At 42.2% G+C, this 20,727-nt stretch overlaps 2 protein-coding genes and 1 pseudogene across 4 annotated transcripts; 2 read left to right on the forward strand and 1 right to left on the reverse strand.

The window, feature by feature from the left end:
- The first annotated feature begins 52 nt into the window (after positions 1–52).
- KLHDC9 (kelch domain containing 9) lies at positions 53–2,866 on the forward strand. Its single transcript, XM_081305876.1, has 4 exons — positions 53–696; positions 954–1,110; positions 1,195–1,393; positions 2,136–2,866. The coding sequence occupies exons 1-4, from the start codon at positions 170–172 to the stop codon at positions 2,300–2,302; spliced, it is 1,050 nt and encodes a 349-aa protein (XP_081162002.1). The 5' UTR covers positions 53–169; the 3' UTR covers positions 2,303–2,866.
- Positions 2,622–20,721, reverse strand: PFDN2 (prefoldin subunit 2). 2 transcript variants are annotated; one of them, XM_081305894.1, is made up of 4 exons: positions 20,604–20,721; positions 3,719–3,807; positions 3,483–3,606; positions 2,622–2,920 (listed from the first exon to the last, which is right to left on the reverse strand). In XM_081305894.1, the coding sequence occupies exons 1-4, from the start codon at positions 20,676–20,678 to the stop codon at positions 2,744–2,746; spliced, it is 465 nt and encodes a 154-aa protein (XP_081162020.1). In that variant the 5' UTR covers positions 20,679–20,721; the 3' UTR covers positions 2,622–2,743. The 2 variants fall into 2 exon arrangements, with proteins under 2 accessions (XP_081162020.1, XP_081162019.1); XM_081305893.1 differs by lacking the exon at positions 20,604–20,721 and adding an exon at positions 17,837–17,932.
- Positions 15,944–16,451, forward strand: LOC308657060 (RING finger protein 11-like; annotated as a pseudogene). Its single transcript has one exon. The product of its transcript is annotated as an RING finger protein 11-like (transcript).
- Positions 20,722–20,727: the final 6 nt, after the last annotated feature.

Raw genomic sequence — 20,727 nt, forward strand, 5'->3', positions numbered from 1 at the left:
TGCAGTGGTTGCTAAGCGACCGCGGAGAGGAGGCACCGACTTGAGGTGGGGGACCTGGGCCGGTGTCCTAGAGGGAAGGTTCCCAGGGAGGCTCACGGAAGGAAAAGTGCCTGGCCTCGCATGTAGGGGTGCGGTACGGGACGCAGACCCCGCTGCTTTCTCGGCACCCATGGCGGTGGCGATGCCCCCGAGTCGGGTGGGGGTCTCGGGCTGGTGCTGGCGGCCGGTGGCTCGAGACGCGCTTCTGGCTCGGGCCTTCCATTCGTGCACCGAACTGCGGGGACGGTTCTATCTGGTGGGGGGTCTTCTAACAGGTGGAGCGAGAAAGCCCAGCAGTGATACGGTGGTCTTCGACCCGACTGAGAGCCAGGCTGTGCGGCTGGAAGCCAGGGACAGCCCCCTGCTCAGTCACCACGACGCGGCAAACGTGGGCGAGCGTTGGCTCTGCGTGGTGGGCGGCTGGGACGGGTCGCGACGCCTGGGCACAGTGAAGGTGCTGGACACAGAGCATGGAGTGTGGGAAGCGTGGACTGCGACCCCTGACAACTGCCCTCCTGCTGGCCTCAGTAGTCACACCTGCACTCGCCTTTCCGATCGGGAGCTGAGGGTGGCTGGCCGAGAGGGTGGTACCCGCACTCAGCGACGATATGGAAGCATCTACACCTTAACTCTGGACCCGAGTGCCCGCACCTATTGGTATGGTATCCCCTGCCCAAAACCTTTCATTACACTTTGGGAAAGCAAAAATTAAACTTTTCAGGCAAATAATCCATATCCTCGCCCCACCACCCTCTTTCCTCTGTCTAAAATAGCTGAACCCTCTATATAACATTGCTTTCCCTGGGATCTACCCAGGCATCCTCTCTGTCCTCGGCAAGGGGTAGTGAGGAAAAGGCAGTAAATTTACATTTCCCGAAAACTCCACTCAGAGCTGAATTTCTGTATATCGACAGCTACAAAGAAGACTACCACACAGCTTCCCGCTCAGGTCACTGTGCTGCGCTGCTCCAAACTCCTGGGCCCCACCCTGGTCATCAGTTATTGCTCTTTGGGGGTTGCAACTCCGCTGAACCGGAAATAGCTGGGCAATGGAGTCACGGGAAGATTAAGGTATTATCTGCTCACACCATACTAAGGGGGTTTAAAATTGTGAGGCCCAAAACCCTACAGACAGTCCCTTCTTTCTCCCCCAAGGAGGAACCTCCTATTGCCCCTCGTTTGATGGAACAGCTTGCAAGGCTTGTGAGCAAGGGGCAGGGGTCCCGGCAAGGACCCCGGGGACTGCGTCATCACTCATGTTCTGTGGTGGGGCCTTTTGCTGTGCTGTTTGGTGGAGAAAGTCTGACCAGAGCTAGAGACACCATCTGCAACGACCTCTACATCTATGATACCCGTGAGAGTCAAACTAATGGCTGAAGGGAAGTGAGGGGAGGTGGGAAGAGAGGAGAATCTAAATACTACAGAAAGAGTATGGAGGGCCAGTGGCATGCCTGTAATCCCAGCGGCTCAGGAGGCTGAGGCAGGAGAATTTCGAGTTCAAAGCCAGCCCCAGCAACTTAGCGAGGCTCTAAGCAACTGAGACCTGCCTGTAAATAAAATACAAAAAATGGTCTGAGGATGTGCCCCAGTGGTTGAGTGCCCCTTGGTTCAATCCCTGCTACCAAAAAAATAAATGAAAAAAAGGGGCTGGAATCTGGCTTTGTGCCCCTGGATTCAATCTCTGGTACCAAACAAACAAAAACAAGTATGGGGTAGGGAAGAGGAATTTGTTTACAAGGAGTACACAGAATATTTGTGGGTCTATTGAAGAGGCCCACAAATTGAGTGAGGAAAAAAAAATAATGGACAAACACTTGGTTGTGTTGAATCCTATGGGGCATGGCAGGGCATGGCGGTGCATGCCTATAATCCCACCTACTCAGGAGGCTGAGACAAAAGGATCCCAAGTTCCAGGCCAGCTTTGTAAACTTAGTGAGGACATATCTCAAAATAAAAAGGGTTGGGTGTGTAGTTCAGTGGTAGAGCTTTCCTGGGTCAAACTTCTAAGAGGCCAAAAAAAAAAAAAAAAAAAAGAGTCCCATGGGTGACAAAGTGCATCTCTACCTCGGTAATCATCCTCTGCCCCTATCCAACAGGAAAATCTCCTTCTATGTGGTTCCACTTCCCCTGTGCAGACCGTGGGCTGAAACGTGTGGGCCATCGAACCTGTCTTTGGAATGATCAGCTTTACCTGGTTGGGGGTTTTGGTGAGGATGGCAGGACAGCTAACCCACAGGTTTGCATCCTGGACCTCTTTATTTAAAATATAGTGTCAAACACACTGCCAAGACTCTGTTTGGTTGCAGACCCATAAAGCATTATCACCACTGCTATCTGCCTCATTTCAAGTGCTTATTAAATTTCAATTGAGAATCGACATTTGTCTCTAAATATTTTCTTTTTTTGAAGGGCAGTAAATAAGTAGACACATCTTTATTTGCAAGGGAAAGGACACAGTTTGAGTCTGTTCTGAGGTTGTGAGCCATTAACCCCATGGAAACAAAACCCACAATCATACATTGTCCCTTGCCCTTAAGCAATTTCCACCCCTAATTGGGAGAAAGTTCCAAGCTACAGCTAAGCATTCTGACCAAAACATTTAATTAACAAAAAAATATTACAATAGCAGAGAAAATAATAATAATAACAATAAAGAGATCAGAAGTGGGAGTCAGGGTAGAAAAAAATGCAGAGGTCTTGTTCCCTAGGAGACCAACACTCCAGCTGAGCTGGTCTTGGCCCCAGCCCCTTCTGAGTTCTCCTTGGCTGCTGATTTCTCATCTTCCCCCATGAGACGAATGTTGTGCTTTTCCCGGAATTCATTCAGTTCTTTTCCTTTTGCCTGAAGCTGCTGTGTCAGTGTCTCAATGATTTTCTGTATCTACAGGGCAAGCAACAAGAAGTACATCAGAATTTTAGGTCTCCCTTTGCCATATCTGGAATGAACTATAGTTAAGGGAAGTGAAAGACACTTCTAACCTCATCTTTAACCGAGTGTTAATAGTGGAAGCCAGATATTAAAGTGACCCCTTCTCAAACACAGTGGTTTACAGACTTTAATATACATAAGAATCACCTGAGCTGCTTATTTTTAAAATGTCACAGCATCCCCAAGGCTCTGATTCAGAGGATCCTGAAAGTTCCATTTTAAACTAGTTGTTCAGATGATTTTGATAAAAGTGTCCATAGAGAAACAATCCTCTAATCCCCCATCCAATTCAACCACATGAAAGAGCCCACGGAAAGGGCAACTGAAGCCAGCAACTCTTCTTGTCTACGGATTTAGACTTAGGATAAAAGGCCTAGCCCAATAAGTAAGCTATTTGTACCATCTTCAATGAGTTTCTATGCAGACTTTCTGCCACCATATTCCCTAAATCCCTAGGCTCCCTTCTTCTTTACCCCTTTGTTGCCCAACCTACTACATAAGCACTCCTACTCACCTGTTCCTTGTTATTCTCCAAGGCAGGCAGCACCTCTTTGACAGTCCGCTCCACCAGGACGCCTCCAACCATGCGGTAGCACTTACGGGTTTCATCTACCTCTTTCAGTGTATCAATCACTAGGCTGGAAAGAGGACAAGGCAGGACCTCAGAATTCAGACCCACACTACTGCAACCCTCCCTCACATGATGGCCCATTCAATTTTCTATTATTTGCTTCTCCCTGTTTTTTTCACCTGTGCTCATTCAACTCCATCTCCAGCTCAGCTGCTTTGGATGCCAGACCTCTCTGTTCCTGCCGAAGGCGGTTGAAGCCAGCAATCACCTAAGGTGTGAGAGAAAGAGATGAGAGGGGAGACAGTAGAAATGGTAGATAGTAAAAACAGCACATAGGGTGACAGGTTTTACACAGGTGCTATAGTGGATACCTATCTTGGAAAAGGAGTAGAACAAAAGTTTGCAATCTCTTTTAATCTGTCTGGAATTCCATTCCATTACACACTTTCTGAGAGCTGACAATGTGTGAGGTATTTGCTAGGGAACAGATTTGTACTTTGGCTTTTTGTAGTTTTTAGTTTGGTGCAGAAGACATTTATAACATAGGACTGGGGGCTGGGGATGTAGCTCAGTGGTAGAGCACTTGCCTGGGTGACAGAAATAGGGGTGGAGAGGTACTGGAGTCTACCACGCGGCCTGCGCAGTGGTTTCATTAATGAGGTTCTAGGCATAAAGTTAGTTAGAAGAGATCGAAATAAAACACACAAACCAGTTACCTTATTTATATTGCTAGGTCCGAGACGGCTCACCTCCCTGGTTCCCGCCTCCAGCCGCCCAGCAGGGCAGCGAGGATTACTCTGGGCTAGCAGGAGAGAGAGAGCGAACACGCCTGGGAGTAGCCTTTTATTTGGGGAACAAGAGATTCAGGGGAGAATTCCATCCAATGAAGGTTGAGGGGGGGCTGCACTCCAAGGTCAGGGTCAGTGATTGGGTCTCCAGGGTCAGTGGTTACGCACACCCCCACACGGATGGGCTCTCTCATCAGGAAAGGGTCGTGAAAGCTCCGACACAGCCAGAGCGCCTCAGGCCCTTAACGGGAGTCACCCAATCATGTGTCAGAATGGCTCCCCACACTGGAGTACTTTCTGGAAGTCTAGACTTACTTGCAGGTAAAGAAGGCTATCAGAAAGGGCTTTTTTTTTTTTTGGTACTGGGGAATGAACTCAGGGGCACTTATTAACCACTGAACCACATCCCCAGCCCCCCCCCCTTTTTAAATTTATTTATTTATTAGGGTTTTTTTTTGGTGGACACAACATCTTTATTTTTTATTTTTATGTGGTGCTGAGGATCGAACCCAGTGCCCCACACATGCCAGGCAAGCCCGCTACCGCTTCAGCCATATCCCAAGCCCCCCCAGCCCCTTTTTGGTATTTTATTTAGAGACAGGGTTTCACCAAGTTGCTTAGAACCTCGCCAAATTGCCGAGGCTGGTTTCAGAACTCACAACCCTCCTACCTCAGCCTCCTGAGCCAGGATTACAGGCATGCAACACCATGCCTGTCTGGAAAGGGCCTTTTAATGAGTAGCTCAGGAACTGGGAGCAGTAGCACACACCTGTAATTCCAGCAGCTCAGGAGGCTGAGGCATGAGGACTGCATGTTTGAAGCCAGCCTCAGCAATTTAATGAGACTTTAAGCACCCTAGTGAGACCCTATCTCAAAAAAAAGGGAGGGGGGCTGGGAATGTGGCTCAGTGGTTAAGCACTCAGTGGTTTAATCCCTGGTACAAAAAAAAGCCTGTGTGTGGGTAGCTTGGGGATGGGGATATGCCTCAGTGGTAGAAGGCATACTTACCAAGGTGCAAGTCCTACTTGGGTACACACAATAGTCCATCCATTGATGTATTTAATAACATATATCCAAAAAGTGGGCCATTTGGTGTTAGGAGAACATCCAGAATCTGATTAAGTCATGGTATCTTCTTAGAGGAAATTTTTCTCTTTCTTTAAGGACTAGTTTTAAGGAATTCCTCCTCCTTAATTTGGTGGGGTTCTTGTGAGACAATAATCACAGGATTCTTGCCCCTTGCCACACACTGTAGAGATATCTGAATTCTGGGCAGAGACAAGTACAAAAAGTAACTGAAGCTAAGGGGCCTAAAGGCTCTAGAGAGAGGACCCTCCGATCCTATTCCTGGGTTCCCCAACGCTGCCCACAATCTTGAACTTTGGTCAGTATTTAGCCTTTCCTTTTATTGTGTTCAATTCAGTGAGCTACCCTCCATTCTTCAAAAACACTCCTTTAAAACACAAACACAGAATTAGGCCAGAATTCATTTTTGTAGCCTATAAAACTGATACAGGCTTCCTGAGAATGTCTCAACTGAAACTCAAGGATGAGAAATGAGGACAATGGGATATGGAGATAACAAAAAACAAAACAAACAACAACAACAACAACAACAAAAAACCCCAAGAATTAACATATGTAAATGGCCAGGGAAGTGATTTCTACCTGTTCCTAGTTCCCCCAGAAACTGAATAGAGAAAAAGAAAACTGTGTGAAAATTAGACTGGGTACTAAGACCAACACCACCATCGCTTCCAGTACAGGGGTCTATGACTGTCTGGAATGAAGTACCAGACGCAAAGTAAGAGATGCAATATGGAAAGAAAATGGGAGGAAAAAAGAAGAAGAAAAACATGTGGCTCAGATACAGGTTTCAAGTTCTATCTCTGCCAATCATCACCACCACCACCACCACCACCACCACCACCACCACCTAGTACTGGGAATTAAACCCAGGGGTGCTCTACCACTGAGCTATACCCCAACCCTTTTTATTTTGAGGTAGGGTCTTGTTAAGTTGCTCAGGAGGCCTGGAACTTTAAATACTCCTGCCCCAGCCTCTCAAGTTGCTGAGATTACAAGCATGCACCACCATGCCTAGTTTTGCCTCTGTAAAACATTGGTAAACATTTAATTCTATGATTCCCAGTGTTGGTTATGTTAGAACCATCTGGAGGGCATTTTAAAAACATGGAACACTGGAGTCTCAGAACAACCAGTGAGGGTAAAGCCCAAGCCTTAGTATTCTTAGTATTTCCCAAATATTTAATGGGCAACTAGAACTAAGAACCACACTGGATTAACCTCTTTGAGCCTCTGTGTTCTTACCTGGAAAATGGTTGTTGAACCATGTAAACTAATAGGTGTGAAAAAGAGTTTTTGTAAGCAATACATTAACTACTATTATGGCTTTCTCACCAAATCCAGAAGTGAATAGATGCCCTTAAACCCATCCATTCAAATCACTGCCAAATCTCTTATATTCATTAAAATCTCCAGTGTCATTGCCATATTTGCCTTTTTTTCCCCCCTTTACAGCACTAGGGACTGAACTCAGAGTTAGCTAGCACTGACCTATATCCTCAGCCTTTTTATTTTTTGAGACAGAGTCTCACTAAATTGCTAAGGCTGGCCTTGAACTTGTAATCTTTCTGCCTCAGCCTGTGGAGTTGCTGGGATTACAGCAGTGTGCCACCACAACTGGCAAACCTTGCCTCTTTACTAGGGTTCCTTATCTCTAACTCTGTATTGTGGTAATTTACATGTACACAATTTTCTACAGGACATGGATTTCTTATTTTTTTAAAGGCTATATAACATTTACATCCAATTGATGTATTTTTTAAAGTATATTTTTAGTTGTCAATGGATCTTTATTTTTTAATTTGTTTATATATGGTGCTGAGAATCCAACCCAGTGCCTCACACATGCTAGGCAAGCACTCTACCACTGAGTCACAACCCCAGCCCCAATTGATGTATTGTTCTTTTTAAAAAATATTATCTTATTTCCTCTTTAAAAAAAATATATATTTTTTAGTTGTCAATAGACCTTTATTTTATTTATTTATATGGGGTGCTGAAAATCGAACCCAGTGCCTCACACGTGCCAGGCAAGCATTCTACCACTGAGCCACAAACCCAGCCCCTCGATTGATGTATTTTTCAAAACTGCTTTTGAATTCCTGTGTTGAGACATTTAGATTCTGTTTTTCCTATAATAAATAACACTAGGGTTAAATATCTTTGAACCAACACTACAAAAGTTTTACAGTCATTTTGCTTGAATCACATTCTTAAAAGTGAAATTAATGAGTCAAAAAATTGTTAACATTTTTACAGCTTTAATTTTTAGAAAGGGATCTTTTTTTAAAAATTTTTAGTTGTAGATGGACACAATATCTTATTTGATTTACTTATTTTTATGTGGTGCTGAGGATCGAACCCAGGGCCTCACACATGCTAGGCAAGTGCTCTACCACTGAGCCACAACCCCAGTCCTGAAAGGGATCTTTGAACTCCAGAAACCTTGGAATCATCCTCGACTCACTATCCACATCCAATTCACCTGTAAATTACATCTATCTGCTAACTACCTCAAACCCATCCTCTTCTATGACACCTGTACACCTGTACTGTAGCCTCTTGAGTTCTACACTGTCTCCAGATTTGCTCCCTTCAACATTCTCCACGCTGTGGCAAAATTGACCTAAAATATAAATCTAACTACATTCCTCCTTTGCCTAAAACCTTCAACAGTTTCTGGAGCTAAAGGGATAAAATCCAAACTCCTCAACATGGTGAACAAGCCCCATGAGGACCTGCTTATTACCTCTCCCCATCAGTCCTTCCCTCCCTTAACTAAGCACCGTTACTGTCTTAAAGCAGCAGTTTCCCTAATCATTTCCCTTCAGGCATTCATTTAGAATCTTCACCATACCTGTTGTAATTTTCTGAACCTCTCCTTCCTTATTTCTCTGCCTAAGTCTAATTTTCTCTTCAGGTTTCAACTCAAAAATCTCTTAGAAAGCATTTCTGGTCATCCTCATTCCTATGAGAACTTCTTCTATATGCACACATATAAATATATATATACATTCCTTCCTTAAATTTTTGATAAGAAATCTTCTCTATTTATATTGTTATTTTCTACCATTCCATTGTTTGTTATCTTCTTTGACATTTTCAAATATACAAATGAAACATTTTTAAATACCATCTTTTCTATAATCCTACAATAATCTGCCTTCTGTAGTTTGGACAGAAAAGGAACACCAATCATGTGCCAGATACTATCCTAGACTTTTTTGTCTCATTTAATTCTAAAAACCAAAAACAGGGTTGGAAGTGCAGCTCAGTGGCAAAGCACTTGCCTAGCAAACATTAGGCCATGGGTTTGATTCCTAGCATTGTCCCCTCTCCAAATGATTGTTAAGGCATGTGCTTTCAATTTATAAGTCAAGAGACCAAGGCTGATGGGATATGGAGAAGTGGTTAAAACTACACAGTGAACTGCAGAACTGGGACTTTTACATAGGTTTGTCCATTTTTAATTAATATATCATTCCTGGATTGCCATATATTAATCTCTTACAAAATTACTTCCATTTAATTTATGTCCCTTTTTTGGTTTTTTTCTCATTTTTACTTAATACCATATACTTTTTCGTTGTCATTTTGCAACACTGAAGCAGGGTCTTGCTAAGTTGCCAAGGCTGGCCTCAAACTTGTGATACTCCTGCCTCAGCCTTCCAAGTAGTTGGAATTACAGGCATGTGCCAAAACACCCAGCTAATACCATACAGTTTTCATAAATTAAGGAAAAAACCTACAAAATCTACCTTTTCCCCAAAGTGTCCTTAGGTAGTCTTCTTTTTAAAATATTTTTAGTTGCAGATGGACACAATACCTTTATTTAATTTTTTTATGTGGTGCTAGGGATAAACCCAGTGCCTCCCCTATGCTGCGCAAGTGCTCTACCACTGAGCCACAACCTCAGCCCCCAGGTTGTCTTTCTTACATGACATTTCTCTTAATGAGTTCAATGGAAGAACAGGATAAAGAAAATTATGACTGAATGTATCTGGAAAAGCATTTCCCAGGATTTTGCTCCACTAACTGCCTTTTTTTCAGTGTAGTGCCCCCCTTTTATTACAAATGTATCAACTCTCCGTGGAACAAAACTTTTTAGACCTTACTATGTCAATTAATGGTACTCATACCTTCCTTCCTTCTCTTTATTTAAAAAAAAAAAAAAATTTCAGGGGTGGAGGTTGGATTCTGGAGATTTAACCCAGCGGCACTTTACCAATATGCTACATCCCCAATCCTTTTTCTTTTTTATTTTGAGATAGGGTCTCAATAAGTTTCTGAGGCTGGCCTTGAACTTGTGATCCTCCTGTTTAGCCTCCAGAGTTGCTAGGATTACTAGAATTACAGGTGTGAGCCATTGCTCCTGACTTCAGTTAGTATTTTTCCATTTTTTCCCCCTTTATCAGTACTGGGGATTGAACATAGAGGCTCCCACAAATTAAGCAAGTACTCAACCTGAGCTACAGAAGGAGTTTGTAGGTCAGACAGAAAAGCCTCCAAAGTCTAACCACGAGCAGATTACTTCTTTTCTAAATTTGTTTCTTCACAAATAAAATAGACATTACATCTGTCTCATAGAATGTTGTGAGAATTAAAAATATTATATCAAGGACTTAATATCCAGCATATAACAAATTGTCAACAAATAGCCACTATTATTACTACCATCTCCATTTAAATGTAGCACAATATCTTAAGTTCAGGTTGTTCAAAGCTGAACTGATAACCTTTTGCCCCATTTTAAACTATTTCTCTTCTTGTCTCCCCCATTTCTACTAATGACACCACCCTGTTTTCATCTTTGATCACACCCTTATGCCAGTATTATGGTTTTGATCTGAAATGTTCCCCCAAATTTCATTGAACATACTGTATAATCCTAAGATCCCTTTCAAAAAATTAAAGCTGTAAAAATGTTAACAATTTTTTGACTCATTAATTTCACTTTGGAGAATGTGATTCAAGCAAAATGACTGTAAATTGATTAAACCAGTACCTGTGTGCCCCCAAAGCAGCAGGGTTTAGAGGTGGGGCCTCAGGAGGTGATTAGATCATGAGGGCTCTGACCTTATCAATGGATTACTGATGAATTCACAGCTAAATGGGCTATTGGGAGGAAGTGGGAACTTTAGGAGGTACGGTATAACTGGAGGCAGCAGGTCACTTGGGGTATGCCCTTGAAGGGTGTATTTTGTCCCTGGTGTGTATGTTTCTCTCTCTGCTTCCCACACACTCCCTGCCATGATGTTCTGCCTTACCACATGTCCAAAACCACAGAGCCAAGTGATCATGAACTAAAACCTCAGATCTGTAAGCCTAAATAAACCTTTCTTCTTTTTAAATTATTTATCTCAGGTATTTTTGCCTCACCAACAGAAAGCCAAGTAAATAAACTGCCAAAAAAACCTGCCAAACTTATTACACTTACCTTAGAAATTTCACTTAGGCTCTTTGACATCACCCTAGTTTAGACTTCTATTCCAGTCTGAACTACTGCAATAGTCTTCTAAAGGATCTCCTTATTTTTGAACTCTCCAAATCCATTCTACACACCACTAATAATTCAATCTTCCTAACACTTGGATGACATAGAAAAATATTCAAGATGAATCATTAAGCCTAAAACAGATTAGAAAACGGTACATACTGTATAATCCTAATTTTCTAAATAAAATATGTAAATATGTAAAAAACATATGCCCTCCTGTTATGGTTTAAATATGTTTTTACCCTCCAAAACTCATGCTGAACTTTGCCATTGTAGCAGTGTTGGGAGGTGAGAGTTTTAAGAAGTGATTGGGTAGTCAAATGAGACTAATGCCTTTCTTGCAAGAACAAGTTAATCTTTTTCATCTTTTATAATAACCTGACAGCAGGTCATGTGGGAGACCAACCTTACACGTGACTGAGTCACACTCCCCAGCTGGGTGCTGAGGCGCTCAGTCTCAGAAATGTGGCAGAGCTTTCCCCATCCTTCTTGGGTCCAAGGGTTGTGTCTTGTGCATGGGTGTGTCTTGCTACAGCCCCATGGGTGAAGCTATGCTCACCTGTTCCTTGGTAATTTAACCCTTTGCCCAGTTTAGGATAGAATCTTCCATGGAAGTGCCTTGTGTGTGTCCCCTTCTCTTACTGTGCCATTGGGTGTGGCCTACCCAGGTGTCAGTCAACCTGCTGACAGTGGACATCATGAAGATAGACTCAGCCCCCTGAAACCTGACCCCTTGCCTCATTTGAATAGCTTCTCCTCAATAAAAGGGGTCAGCGCATGCTCTTGCTCTTTCTGTGGACCCTAAAGGTCAGAGGAGCCATCACAATGATCCCAAAGAAAAAGGTATTTGTGTCTCTTGTGTGGTTATTTCGTGCAGCCCAGTTAGCCCAGTTCTACTGGAGTGACCCCTGAGCCTTTTAGTCTTGGGAACAGAAACCAGGCAGGTTATTATAAAATCAGGCTGCCCTCACGATTTCTCTTTTCATGCTTCCCTTTCCTGTCACCATCCACCCTGTTATGACACCCTTACCAAATGCCTCTACTATCAGTTTGGATAAGTCCAAACTTAAGCCAAAATAAATCTCTTTCTTTTATAAATTACTCAGTATCAAGTATTCTGTTATAGCAACAGAAAACACAGTGAGACCAAAATGGCACAGAGACAGGGGGTGCTGTAATAATAATACCTAAAAATGTTGAAGTGGCTTTAAAACTAGGGAATAGCTGGTGGTGCTGGGGATTGAACCAGTGCCTGTGTGCACATTAGGCAAGCACTCTACCAAGTGGGCTATATCCCCAGACCCCAAAGCTAGAAGTTTTAAAGTGAATGTTACATGGAAAAAGCCTGGATATCAAACACCAGAGTATCAAGGGCAATTCTGGTGGGGTTAAGAAGACAAGATGCATAGAGAAACCTGGACTACTTAAAGACTAGTTAAGTAATTGTGTCCAGAATACTGGTAGAAATATAGACAGCAAAGCCCATTCTGATACAGTCCCAGAGAGAAATGAGGAATATCCTACTAGGAACTGGAATAAGGGCCAACCTTATTATAAAGTAGCAAAGAACTTGGCTGCAATGTATCCATGCCCTAGGACTTGCTGGAAAATAAAACTTAATCATGATGAACTAGGATACCTGAATAAATAGCTAAGCAGCAAAACATTCAGACTGTTACATAGCTACTTTTTTTTTTTTTTAATTTGTAGTTGGACACAATACCTTTATTTTATTTATTTTTATGTAGTCCTGAGGAACCCAGTGCCTCACATGTGCTAGGCAAGAGCTCCACCACTCAGCCATAACCCCAGCCCCTACATAGCTACTTTTAACTGCATGCAGAGGTGTGAGAGGAAAGCAATAACCTACAGGCAGAATTATAATTAAAGGGGACGCAGAGTGTAAACATTTAGAAAACTCAGCCTGGCTATGCACAGAGTGAAAAAAAAAAAAAAAAAACATGCAGGGGCTGGGGTTGTGGCTCAGCAGTAGAGCGCTTGCCTAACATGTGTGAGGCCCTGGGTTCAATCCTCAGCACCACATAAAAATAAGTAAATAAAAATAAAGGTATTGTGTCCAACTTAAAAAAAAAAAAGATTAAAAAAACAAACAAACAAACAAACAAAAAAAAACATGCAAAAGTGTGGCCACTCAACCAGGTGTGGTGGCACACACCTGTAATCCCTGCACTCAGAAGGTGGAGGCAGGAGGATGATGAGTTCAAAGCCAGCCTCAGAAATTTAGTGAGGCACTAAGCAACTCAGTGACACCCTGTCTCTAATAAAATACAAAATAGGGCTAGGAATGTGGCTCAGTGGCGGAGTGCCTCTGAGTTCAATCCCAGGTACCCCCTCCCCCACAAAAGTGTGCCCACTCAATCAGTTGCTAAAGAAATTAGCACACCTAGAAGACAGCCAGATGGTGTTCATCAGACAATGGCAATAAGGCTCTGAAGGCATTTCAGAGGTCTCCCCTGACAGGCTCAGAATGTTAGGGTCCTGAAGGAGAAAGTTTGAGATCACTGCCCTGTACTACTACCTCAGGCCTCTGCTCTCCACATCCCAGCATGCTTCAACCCTGGCTCAAGAAGCTTCAGGTGCAGTTTGTACTACATCTCCAGAGGGCAGATGCGGTAGGCCTTGGCAGCACTCATGTTATAGTACTAACTCTGTATGTATGTAGAATGAAAGAGCTGTGGAAGCATGGGCTTCTTCCATCTAATTGCAAAGGGCGCAGTGGACAGTCAGGGGCACCCCAACAGAAACCCGCTTCAAGAGCAGAGTTGCCAGAGAAAAACTTCTTGGGTAATGCTTAGTGAAGTTGTGGAAGCAGCCAGGACCCCCAAACAGTCAATTTGCAGAGTCTGCCTGGGAAAACTGCAGACACCAATGAGCAACTCCAACCCAAGAAAGCTGAACCATGAACAAGTAAGTCATGGAGGCAAAGCTTCCTGACACTTTCTACCCTTGCCCTCTACCTCCCCAGCATTTAAAGAAGTTGAAAAAATATTATGGAATTTTAAAGACTTAATGTCTGTCCTCTTGGATTTCTGATTTGCTTGAGGCCTGCTACCCCTTCCTTCTGGCCTATTTCTCCCTTTTGGAATGGGAACATCTACCCTATACCTGTCTTACCATTGTATTTTGGAAGTAAACAGCTTGTTTTCATTTCATAGGTTCTCATGTGAGATTCTGAACTTTCGAGTTGGTGATGGAACAAGTTAAGACCATTGGAATAGAAAAACTGCATTTTAATTTTTATTGAAGGTACTAGGGAGTGAATCCAAAACTGTTTCACCACTAAGCTATATCCCCAACCTTTTTTAATTTTTAGTTTGAGATCTTGCTAAGTTGCTAAAGCTGGTCTCCAATGGTGATCCTCCTGCCTCAACCTCCAGAGCTGCTGGAATTATAGGTGTGTTGTAAAGAAAGTTCACACACATATATATAGTTCAGGAGGCTAAGGCAGGAAGATCAGAAGTCAGAGTCTAGTCTGTGCACATTAGTGAGACATTGTCTCAATATAAAATATAAAAAGGGCTGAGGGTTTAGCTAATAGTAAAGCTGCCACAGGTTCAATCCCCCAATACATCCCCCAACCAAAAACACACACAAAAGCAGTCATGAATTTCAGGAAGCCAGGGGTAGAATGCTATGTTTTGTTTTATACAACTGGAGAATTTCCAAACACACACACAAAAGCAGTCATGAATTTCAGGGAGCCAAGGGTGAAATGCTATAGTTTGAATATGGCTTGCTTGTCCCCTCTGAAACTCATTTGAATGCAGAGGTACTCAACCTCTGAGCCACATCCCCAGCCCTGTTTTGTTTTATTTAGAGACAGGGTCTCACTGAATTGCTCGAACTTGTGATCCTTCTGTGACAGAGTTTTTAAAAGGTAACCAGCGGGGCACGGTAGCACACACCTGTTATCTCAAATAAGAAGTAAAAAGGGCTGGGAATGTGGATCAGTGGTAAAGTGCCCCTAGGAAGCGTAAATTAAAAAATAAAAGGTATCTAGATCATTATACCTTTCTTGTAGGAATGGATTATGACAGCTGGTTGTAATATAGTAAAGACTATCCTTTGTTCCATCTCCTTTCTGCAAGTGCTCACTTGCCCTTTAACCTTCTGTCATAATACACATACCAGATGCACTGCTATAGCCATGAAACTCCCAGCCTCCAAAACCTTAAACCAAAATAAATCTCTTTTCTTTATGAATTACCCAGTCTCTGGTATTGTTGTGACGATAAAAAATGGACTAAGACACGCCCCTTTTAGTCCACACACATATATATAAAAGCACAAAGGAAGTGGGCAAACCTCTCAAAGCATATACTCCAAAATGGTAAGATAGTTACTTCTGGATAATAGGATTATGAGTAATTTGTTTCTTAGTATGTACCTTTTCCTGTGTTTTCTACAATAAAAATGTTTTGTTTTATACAACTGAGGAAAATTGATATTACAATGTAAATCCTTCTGTGACTCCCTCCCTCATTGCTTACATTAAAAATGCCTCAAATTTGTTACCATGCAGAAATGACCTCTATGGCCTCATTTAACTTGCTTTAAAAGCATCTTCATAACATACTAAATGACCTAGCTAGACTAATCAGTCACTAAATTTCATATCAGTGTGTGCTTTCTTCAGTTCTCCTCTTCCTACTACATTCTCTATTTCATCATCACCTGTTCAAATCCATCAATCCAGCTGGGTGGTGACACGTGCCCACAATCCCAACAGGATGATCACAAGTTCAAAGCCAGCCTCAGCAACTTAGCAAGACACTGTCTCTAAGTAAAATACAAAAAAGGCCTGGGGATGTCGCTAAGTGATTAGTGCCCCTGGGTTCAATCCCTGGTACCAAAAAAAATAAATAAATAAAATCCACCAATTCTTCAGAGATCAGCTGAAATAGCTCTAATAGAATCATGGTTTAAGTGGGGGAGACGTGTGTGTGTGTGTGTATAGTCTTAGAGAAGACCATCAGAACGGTGCAGAGATCACACGCCCCAAGCCCTGGAAGATGGGGAACTGCCTCAAATCCCCCACCTCGGATGACATCTCCCTGCTTCACGAGTCTCAGTCCGACGGGCTAGCTTTGGCGAGGGGACGGAGCCAGATCAGGAGCCGCCGCCGCCATATCAGGAACAAGTTCCAGTTCCAGTTTATCATCCAACACCTAGCCAGACTCGGCTAGCAACTCAGCTGACTGAAGAGGAACAAATTAGGATAGCTCAAAGAATAGGCCTGGAAGAGATGGATCCGAAAAAAAAGATTCGGGAGTGTGTGATCTGTATGATGGACTTTGTTTATGGGGACCCAATTCGATTTCTGCCGTGCATGCACATCTATCACCTGGACTGTATAAATGACTGGTTGATGAGATCCTTCACGTGCCCCTCCTGCATGGAGCCAGTTGATGCAGCACTGCTCTCATCCTATGAGACTAATTGAGCCAGGGTCTCTCATCTGACTTCAAGTGAACCATCATTTTTGGTGGTTTTGATCTTTCGTCCTGAGCCCAAAGAGCCAGGGATTAGGAATTAAGATCATGCACAAAAAGTTTCCTAAAAATTCCTGGATGGCTGCAAATGTTGAGGAAAGTATGTGATATTTTAGAAACTTAGGGGGGGAAAGTAGGATGTAAAGCCTTGACCCAGTGTTTAAGAATATAATTGTATTTAGACCTTGTTATTGCTCCAGTACATAGGAATTGTGTAGAGTGTTAAAGCAACTGTATATGTTTAAATTGTGTGTGTTGAAGATTAGGAAAAAAAAAAAGGGCTGGGGATGTGGCTCAAGCGGTAGCGCACTCGCCTGGCATTCGTGCGGCCCGGGTTCGATCCTCAGCACCACATACTAACAAAGATGTTGTGTCCGCCGAGAACTAAAAAATAAATATTAAAAATTCTCTCTCTCTCTTTCCTCTCTCACTCTCTCTTTTTTAAAAAAATTTATATCCATCTGATTATATAAAGTAAATTTGGAGGAAACAGCTGAAGTTGTGCAGTATTTTCAGTGATAATTACTTTTTGTTCTTATGTTTTCTACTTAAAACATGATGTCTATGTTATCCAGTATTATAGTCAGACCTTCTTTTCTAGATTGTCAGAATTGCTAAATTAACTTTTTTTTTTTAAATCAGTTTCCATGTTGATTTTAGTCTTTCTTTATTATAAGGCTTCTTTCACAGAAGTTTGGTAATATTGAAGGCACTGGTATTGAACAGAATGATTTTGGGGGCACTTTGTATTCTTTGACTTTGTTTTCCACATACCATGTTAAAATCCATCAATTTTGGCTTTTACTGAGTTGTTAAATAAAGTTATAATATAGCTGTAAAAAAAAAAAAAAAAAAATCCTAGTCTTCCAATTACTTACCTTGGGTAAGTTAACCAGAGCCTCTAAAATTCAAGTCTTACTTCAGATGGCATTAATAAATAAGAGAAGAAAAAACAAGTGAAGTGCCTTGCATAATGTGTTACTTTATTCCACCTTCTTTGTATGGGATATGTGTCTCAAATTTGCAGCACTGATAAAAAAATATAAACATTTTCACTCAGTGTTCTCTCCAGAACACAAAGGCTAGAGAAATATCCTCAGAACTCCATTATCACTTTTCATCAGTCTCCTTTGAAAAGCTTTTCCACCATCCCTTAAATAACAATTCAACCTTGTTCTACTTCTTTTTTCACAGAAAATGATGGTTTTCCATTATAACTGTTACAGTTTAGATATTAGATGTCCCTCAAAAGCTCATGTGAGACAATGCAAAAAGCTTCTAAAGGTGAAATGATTGGGTTATGAGAGCTTTAACCCAATTAGTGAATTAATTCCCTCATAGTGATTAACTGAGTTGTAACTGAAGGTAGGTAGAGTGTATATGGAAGACGTGGATCCCTAGGGGAGTGAGTACCTTTGGGGTATATATATTTTGTATCTGGCAAACGGCACTTTCTGCTTTCTGGTAATGTGTTGAGCCACTTCCCTTCACACACTCTTTGGCCATGATGTGCAGCATCACCTTGAGCCCTAAGGAATGCAGACAGCTGTTTATAAACTGAGACCTTTGAAACCATGAGCCCCCAAATAAACTTTCCCTCCTTTAAAATTGTTCTTGTCCTTTCTTTTTAGTCACAACAGCAAAAAAGCTGACTAAAACAACCACCATATAAACTCAATCCCTCATCATAACTACAACTTTCTGTTAGTCAAAATGTACACATCCAACTGTCTACTTGAATGATGAAGCACACCTGTAATCCCAAAGACTGTGGAGGCTGAGGCAGGAGGATTAGAAGTTCGAGACCAGTCTCAGCAACTCAGAGGTCCTAGGCAAGTTAGCAAAACCCTGTCTCAAAAAATAAAAAGCTGGCTGGGGTTGTGGCTCAGTGGTAGAGTGCTCACCTAGTACACGTGAGGCACTGGGTTCAATCTTCAGCACCTCATAAAAATGAAATAAAGATATTGTGTGTCCACCTACAACTAGAAAATAAATATTAAAAATAAATAAATAAATAAGCAAGCTGGGGAAGTAGCTCAGTGAACCCGAGTTCAATCTCCAGTACAAAACAAAACAAAACAAACAAAAATAAATAAATAAAATAAAATACAAACTAGGGCTGGGGATGTGGCTCAGAGGTCGAGTGCTGCTGAGTTCAATCCCTGGTACACCTTCCCAACACCCCACTCCCAGCCTAAAAAAAAAGACCTAAAACAAATGTGACTTTCTCCCCAAACCTGCTCATTTTCCTTTGGTATCATTACCCACCAAAGACAGAAATTTAAGAGACATTCTATATTTCCTCTTTTATCCCTTTTTCTCCATATTCAAGTCTTGCAGCATCTGCATTCCAAACATGCCCGGCAGTTTCATGCTTCTGTGCTTTTGAACACAATTTATCTCTATTTAGAAAATCTTTCACTTCTTTCTTTGCTTAACTTTTCTCATCATTTAGAATTAAGCTGAAGAAATTTCTTCTCTAAAAAACAAAGCTAACATTTATTAAACACACACTGTACTTTAATCACTGTGCAAAAACTACATGAATTGTGTTGCCAAATCCTCTAAATACACTGATAAGGAGAGTACTGTTAAATTTTTAGAAATAAAGAAGGCTGAGAAATAACTCATGGGAGTTGGTATATAAATATTAAATAATAAAAATAGAATTCAAATCAAGGTCTATCTGCCCCCCAGTTTAAAGAATGCTCTTATATATCCACTATACCATAGCTTCTTTTTTTTCTACCCACCTACCAAAATCTCATAACCTTGATCAGTTAGGAGTATTTTCTCTAGCTGTTATAAAAAGGCAAGACTTTAGGCACAACACATAAATTCTTATTGTTTGGCTTATCTTTTCTCAAGTCTGTGAGCAACTTAAAAGACAAGGTGTGTTTCACTCACCTGTTTCCCTGTAGCCACTGGTGCCTAGGAAATGGTAGGCCCTCAAAAAGTACTAGGTTCCTCCTCACAGCAAATCCCACAGCACTTTATACTTCTCTTGGAATACTTATCTTCCACCTCATATTCCCTCATATTCACATTTTGCACGTCTTATTTACTCCACCAGAGTACAGTCTTTGGTAAGGGCAGTTTTAAAAATCTTTTTTTTTTTTTAAGAATTTTAATATTTATTTTTTGGTTATCGGCGGACACAACATCTTTGTATGTGGTGCTGAGGATCGAACCCGGGCCGCACGCATGCCAGGCGAGCGCGCTACCGCTTGAGCCACATCCCAGCCCAGTTTTAAAAATCTTTACGGAAATATATTTGCCTTTATTAATTGTTCAACAAAAAGCTAATAAATAACCCTTTAATTAAAATAAATGTCATTTAGCTGTTTTCATTTTTTTAAATATTTTACAGTAGATGAACACAATACCTTATTATTTTTAATTTTTATGTGGTCCTAAGGATCAAACCCAGTGCCTCACACCAGTTAGACAAGCGCTCTACCAACTAAGCCACAACCTCAGCTCTGTTTTCATTTTTATTGTGTAGATTTCTTCCCACTCCGATTAAACACTAGCCCCACTATTGATTGGCAAACCAAGAGCCACAAAGGACTTTCTGATTAATTTACCAGACATCCCTACGTTAGGAACTATGGAAAAATTCAGCAGATTAAAAAAAAAAAAAAGATTCTGGTGTCTAAAGAAAGTCAATTTAGTACTTGACTCCCAAACCAAAACAGTATAGAATACTAGACTGTTCGAGTATGTTAGTCACGTGGCTCTGCGGATTGCCGGCGGTTGTCAACGTGGGTCAACGTGGTTTCAGTGTCATGTAAAAGACTACACAATTAGTCCGTTGATTAACCCTACGAAATTCATTAGGAGCTGCCAAGTCCAACTATATCCTATTTAAGGTGCTTAGGAGAGGCATGAAAAACGACAATCTATCTACCCCTAAACCTGGCATCCTCCCAGAACCTGTATCTCCGGGCTTTCTCCTCTCCCAGACTCATCCAGCACCCCCAGGGGGAGTGGCTCTCACCTACCCACCCGCCTACTCTCTCCCCAGAGATTCGGCTAGCTTCTCCGAGGACCCTCCCCTCTCTGGGTGGTCACGCAAATGTGGGACTAGCATAAAGGCTAGCACATGCCACAGACCCCCCTCTCGCTCATCGACTCCAGATTCGGCCAGGTACCCTCTTTTGCACTCTCGGCTCCTCACCTGCTCGGCCGACACCGCCCCCTTCCCCGCGCCGCTCCCGCTGCTCTTGCCGGCGCGACCGCTACTCTCCGCCATCTTCGTAGCCTACTGGGTTTCCGGCTTGCGCAGCTCAGCCCACGCCTTG

Source organism: Spermophilus citellus (genome assembly GCF_964194105.1).
Source record: "Spermophilus citellus genome assembly, chromosome: 9".
Lineage (NCBI taxonomy): Eukaryota > Metazoa > Chordata > Mammalia > Rodentia > Sciuridae > Spermophilus > Spermophilus citellus.

Excerpts from the sequence above, each read along its gene's own strand:
- PFDN2 (XM_081305893.1), bottom strand. The coding sequence starts at position 17,929 with ATGGCCAAAGAGTGTGTGAAGGGAAGTGGCTCAACACATTACCAGAAA. Across the intron at positions 3,808-17,836 it reads AAAATATATATACCCCAAAG|GTGATTGCTGGCTTCAACCG; the intron begins GTACTCACTCCC and ends CTCACACCTTAG. Across the intron at positions 2,921-3,482 it reads TGGAGAATAACAAGGAACAG|ATACAGAAAATCATTGAGAC; the intron begins GTGAGTAGGAGT and ends CTTGCCCTGTAG.
- KLHDC9 (XM_081305876.1), top strand. The coding sequence starts at position 170 with ATGGCGGTGGCGATGCCCCCGAGTCGGGTGGGGGTCTCGGGCTGGTGC. Across the intron at positions 697-953 it reads CCGAGTGCCCGCACCTATTG|CTACAAAGAAGACTACCACA; the intron begins GTATGGTATCCC and ends GTATATCGACAG. Across the intron at positions 1,111-1,194 it reads GGAGTCACGGGAAGATTAAG|GAGGAACCTCCTATTGCCCC; the intron begins GTATTATCTGCT and ends TTCTCCCCCAAG.